Source organism: Pantherophis guttatus, chromosome 3, assembly GCF_059756535.1.
Source record: "Pantherophis guttatus breed Tessera chromosome 3, ASM5975653v1, whole genome shotgun sequence".
NCBI lineage: Eukaryota > Metazoa > Chordata > Lepidosauria > Squamata > Colubridae > Pantherophis > Pantherophis guttatus.
This window is the reverse complement of record NC_142065.1, coordinates 74,637,473-74,643,472: the sequence shown is the minus strand read 5'-3', so window position 1 is coordinate 74,643,472 and position 6,000 is coordinate 74,637,473. Positions and strand designations below refer to the sequence as shown.

Sequence of the window (6,000 nt, the reverse complement as noted above, 5' to 3'; positions counted from 1 at the left end):
TTTTCCTTGCAACAGTATGGATTTTGGATAATTTTGAAAAAGTTTTGCCATATCAGATTTGATTATTGCTTGATCATCCAGAATTCCAACTCATTAGACTGGAAAATTGAAAAAACAAATATGAAAAAAGCAGTGGCAAACTACTACCATACTATTGCCAGGATAGCAACATGGATGTGGTTATTTTGTATATTTTACCCTTAATTATAAACATAATTAGTGAGGAAGCGATATCAGGCCTCACTTCCATTTGGATGGAAGAATGAATGCCATGTTTGAGGAATACCTCAAACTGCTTCCAGGGCAGAGAAGTAAAATGACCTCCAGAATGGTTTGGGAGAGATTTGACATTGTTGAGAGAGAGAAAACAAAATATTCTGGAATTCTCCAGAGTATCCTATACCTGAATTGCTCAATTTTGCCATTTTGACCCATCTTAACAAAAACTCATTGCACTTCCAATGACATTCTTCTCTTTATTTACCTCAACTGATATCTTTCTCTTCTGCTTCTACTTCCTTATACTTTGAAAACATTATTTTTTCTCACCCATCAACCATTCACATCCCACTGTAACAGGTGAAATCCAGCAGGTTCTGACAGGTTCTGGAGAACCGGTAGTGGAAATTTTGAGCAGTTCGGAGAACCGGTAGCAGAAATTTTGAGTAGTTCGGAGAATTGGCAAATACACCTCTGGCTGGCCCAGAGTGGGGAGGGAATGGGGATTTTGCAGTATCCTTCCCCTGGAGTGGGGTGGGAATGGAGATTTTGCAGTATCCTTCCCATGCCATGCCCAAGTTATGCCCACAGAACTGGTAGCAAAAAAATTTGGATATCACCACTGCACTGTATGTATTTCTGCTCACTAATAATCATCAATTTTACTTTGGTCCAGGACAAATTGATTGGTTGCTTTTGCAGATCTTAACACTCTTTGCAACTATATTCATATCCATAATGTGAAGGCAGCTATCTTCTTTCTCTCCATTTTGTCAGGATCCAACTTGGACAGTTGTATAATATAGTATGGGAAAAATTCTGTTCACTGATGTCTTAAAACTCTCATTATAACAGCTCTGCCAGGCAGATGAAACTGGAAATCAACTCCATAGGAAGGCTAACACTACCTTTATTGAAATTACTATAATATCAGATGTTGGAGAAGACTTCAGAGAATACTATGAGGCAGCCAAGAAAACAAACAAATGAATCATTGAACAAATCTACTCAGAGTTCTCACTTGAGATAGAAATGACCAGACCAGACTCACATTATCCTACTTCGGGCACATTGTGTGAAGAACTACTTCTGAAGAAGGCTCTGAGGAAAGAAAATAACCAGTAGCAACATGAATGGACTGAGTCACAGTGGAGAGGAGTACACATTTGGAAGATCTGAAGGACCATGTCAGGGAGCAATCACTATAGAGAAAATCTATGTGGTTGCTAAGTGTCAACAATAATTTGCTGATACATAATGAATTAGTCAACAGAATCTTCTTATACGTATGGAAATTAGGGAGATTGTTTCAGTCACCTGTGATGCTTTACGCTTATTCTGAACTTACATTCTTCCCCTAGCTGCTTTAGTAATGAATTTCACCTATCTCTGATAGCCAAACTATGAATCGACCAAGTCAAATGCTGGGCTTGTTTTTCCTTGGTTTAAAGTAGCCAATTATCACACAAGGTGGGAAATTGCAATCTATTATTCTGTACAGTGCAAAGAGATGTGCTGTTGGCACTACTCACAAATCAAGTACCCCCAATTCAAAAGTTAGCATAGCTTTTATATACTTTTGGAAAACAAGAGTGTCTGATCATTTGAAAGCAATAGGCAAAAAGCAACAAAGTATTCACAATCCTGTAGAGCAGGGGTGCCAAACTCGATTTCATTGAGGGCCACATCAGGGTTGTGTTTGACCTGGGCAGGGGGCAGGTTGCACATAGCCAGGGTGGGCGTGGTCAGTTCGACATCACTCGTGTCAGGGGCGCCTGTGATAGCCTGAGAATTCTGCCAGGGAAAATGGGTCCTGAGCTCCATTTTTGGCTGCGATGGCCTCCTGCAACCGTCTGCCAGCAAAAACGGAGCTTGCCAAGCTCTGTTTTTGCTGGCAGACGCACTGCAGGCCTGTCTTTCACTATTTCCAGAGCGGCCCTGCAGGCCAGATCTAAGCACCATGCGGGCCAGATCCAGCCCCCGGGCCTTGAGTTTGACATCCCTGCTGTAGAAAATGGCCCTGTCAAAAGATTGGTTCATTACTATATTATAGTCCTCCTCCTCTGTCCCTAACTAATAAGGTTGATAATTAAGTATGCAACTATTTCTAGCTAATTTATCTGCAACAAAAAAGGGCAGTTAACTCATTCTAACTAATCTGTTTACAATAGGAAGAGGGTTGATCAGCCTTGTTTCCACTGATACTCTACTTTAGGATGGTACATATTTCTTTGATAAGGCTGTTTTGTAGCCTTCCAGGTATTTTAGGATCAGGATGCGAAGACCAAAAATGAGGTGGCAAAGACAGAAACATGAATGTTTTCCAGCAAAATGGGGTTTCTGTAGCTGAAGTAACTATACCAGTCCAACATTTCTGCAAATTCATCTTACTTACTGTCTGTACACATGAACATTTTGAGGACAAGATATGGGACAAAAAACAACACATGTACAAATCTGTAAAAATATGTTTCTCTTTTATTTTTTATAAGTAAAAATCCACTTCCTGACCTAAACAATTCTGTTCCTGCTTGGCAAAGTCACAGAGCTTCTTCCTTCTGTAAAAAAGAGCATTTTCCCCCTAATTTTTGGTGGTGGAGATACATTTTCCAGATGCCAATTTATTAACAAATCCCAAAGTGTACTGCACCAGATCCTCACCTCAAATTGAGGTAAATTTCATATGCAATCACATGCCACAATGCTTTTCTGATGAAATACTTGCAATCTGTATCTTTAAGATTGTCTAGAAAAACAGAAATCCATATTCTAAATACCAAATTTAAGATTATTAACTAGCTTCATTTAACCAAACCAATAGAAAAAAACCTGGTAAGATAACAATACAGAACTTAGGTATGCCTGTTTACTAACAGGTTTCAATCACGGACAACCACGAGTACATTGTGATTGTCCATACAGTAATTAGCTACATTGGCGGTAAGCAACACACTTCATAAATTGCAAGTACAGTAACATTAGGATTCAATACTGAGAAAGCAGATTATTATGTCCTCAATTACTCCGTTGCTAAATACCATGATGTAAAAATGAGAAAGTTCTGTTCTTCTTTTATTGAAATTTTAAATAGAGGTCAGTAAAACTCCCAATGGAGCTCCTAGGATAGGATAGGATAGGATTGAACAGAACAGAACAGAACAGAACAGAATAGAATAGAATTGAATTTTTTATTGGCCAAGTGTGATTGGACACACAAGGAATTTGTCTTGGTGCATATGCTCTCAGTGTACATAAAAGAAAAGATAAGTTCATCAAGAATCATAAGGTACAACACTTAACGATAGTCATAGGGTACAAATAAACAATCAGGAAATAATATCTATAAATCGTAAGGATACAAGCAACAAAGTTACAGTCATACAGTCATAAGTGGAAGGAGATGGGTAATAGGAACGATTAGAAGATTAATAGTAGTGCAGACTTAGTAAATAGTTTGACAGTGTTGAGGGAATTATTTGTTTAGCGGAGTGATGGCGTTCGGGAAAAAACTGTCCTTGTGTCTAGTTCTGGTATGCAGTGCTCTATAGCGTCGTTTTGAGGGTAGGAGTTGAAACAGTTTATGTCCAGGATGCGAGGGGTCTGTACACAACCCTCTTTTTGACTCGTGCAAATATACAAATCTTCAATGGAAGGCAGGTTGGTAGCAATTGTTAAAGATCCTACAAGGATCTTTAACTGATTACCCTTCCCAGTTAAGCGCTTCAAAGGGAACAGATTTTAATATCAATGGTTTTCTTTTAATCATTTTTGCTCAGCCATTGGGATCTTTTTTCCCCCGGTTAAGATTTATGCTCAGCAGGATATCGGCGCCGACGCCTTGGACCCTACACATCGGGCATCTCAACACCCGGAGTAAAAACAATCACAAACTTTAGGGAGAAGAAAAAAGAGGCGGAGTTTCATTAAGCGTCGGTAGCCAATGACCGCTCTTCCTCCTTCCTGGGGCCTACGGAGAGGCAAGATGGCTGCCTCCAGCCCGAGCCGGTGTCTTTTTCCTGCAGCAACAGCGCTGCAGCTTCTTCTTTTCTTCAGCCGCTGCAGTTCGGCGGTCGGTCACGGAGCGCAGGTACGCCGGGAAGGGCAAAGACGACGGCGGGCTGCGCGCCTTTATTTCTCCCTTGCTTTTGTTTTGTTTTTCTTTTCCTACCGTGGGGTGGATTTGAAACCCAGGACTTGAATTTCCGTTTCCGTGGGCTGGTCTTGGTTGCATTGAGCAAATGCAACCAAGGGGGCTCAAGGGCGACCGCCTTAAAAAAAAACAAAAAAAAAAAAACCGGACCGGAGACTTTTAAAATCTAGCTGTCTATCGCTTTGCAATTAAATGCGGTGTTGCAAATGTCTATCAGGAGTGCACCAGCGCTGGACTCTGCCTTCTCTCCTCCGGGCTGTCATTGCAATCCTGGAAGGCGAGAGAGGAGGGGTGGGCCGGCCTGGCTCCTCAAGGGGTCGCTCAGGTCGGATGGTCGACCGCCCCCTGACGGCTTTTGGCGGGGACTCGGCTGCTGCTGCTGCTGCTTTCTGCCTTTGCTTCTTTTTACCCAGGAAATTTCAAAACCCCTGGGATGAGTTCACCGCAAGCACACCAGAAGCAGTTAGAATGGTCAAGCATCCCTAGAAATAGAATTATAAATGGCTCCATATTAGGGTGATATGGGGATTAGGGTCCCCACAGGTGTTGTACCCTGTGATCCTTGATGAGTGTATCTTGTCTTTTTATGTATACTGAGAGCGTATGCGCCAAAGACAAATTCCTTGTGTGTCCAATCACACTTGGCCAATAAAGAATTCTATTCTATTTTAGTTTTATCTTAATATATTATCTCCTACATTGTATTGCCCCCCCCACACACACGTAGTCTTCAACTTAGAACCACAATGGAACCCAAAATTTCTGTTGCTAAGTGAAACATATTTTAAGTGGCTTTTGCCCCATTTTACGTCCTTTCTTGACACAGTTGTTAAGTGAATCATGGCAGTTGTTAAATTGGCAACATGGTTGTTAAGTGAATCTGACTTCACCTGTCAGAAGGTAGCAAAAGGGAATCACATGATCCCGGGACACTGCAACCGTCATAAATATGAGTTGGTTGCCAAGCATCCAATATTTGATCACGTGACTATGGGGATGCTGCAGTGGTCGTAAGTGTGAAAAATGGTCATAAGTTACTGTTTTCAGTGTTACTGTAACTTTGAATGGCCATTAAATAAACTTGTAACTCAAGGACAATGTATATGTAATAAATTATTTACATATAATACATATACATATGATATAATAAATATATAATAAAATAAATTATCCCAGCTGTGGCCTTTTGTGGAGCTTAGCCAGCAATCCTTCTAGTGGGCTGAGGGAAGTGAACAAAAAATGGTAGCTTGCTGGCACATAACCCCCATTTCCTGTTTTTTTATATATATATATATATATATATATATATATATATATATATATATATATATGAGAAGAGAAGGAATGGTTAGGAAAGAAAACGTTTAAATAATAATTGAGCTTTGTAAAGGAAGGAAGCGGCAAAGACAGGCCAGGTATTTATTTATTTTAATTTATTTATTTGCATCCAGCCTGAGATTGTGTGTGACTGGCCCAAAGTCACCCAGCTGGCTTTTTTTAATTACATAATTTAACAGTGTATAATCTGTTTTCATGTTCATCAGTACATCACTATTACAGGTAGAACTTGACTTACAACAATTCATGTAGGGATCATTCAAAGTTACAACAGCACTGAAAAAAGTGACTTA

General features: G+C 40.2%; 1 protein-coding gene across 8 annotated transcripts in view; it reads left to right on the top strand.

Annotated features, from left to right (window-relative positions):
• Window positions 1-3,799: 3,799 nt before the first annotated feature.
• The window catches only part of PIGK (phosphatidylinositol glycan anchor biosynthesis class K), a 136,133-nt gene continuing 133,932 nt past the window's right edge, over window positions 3,800-6,000 (top strand). For 5 of the 8 annotated variants that reach the window (XM_087889838.1, XM_087889840.1, XM_087889837.1 and 2 more), the window contains exon 1: window positions 4,178-4,306. In XM_087889838.1, the coding sequence (XP_087745964.1) occupies window positions 4,202-4,306 (105 nt within the window). In that variant the 5' untranslated portion in view covers window positions 4,178-4,201. Of the gene's footprint in view, window positions 4,307-6,000 lie in introns of all 8 variants that reach the window. The other 3 variants (XM_087889841.1, XM_034437025.3, XM_087889836.1) reach the window with 2 other exon arrangements.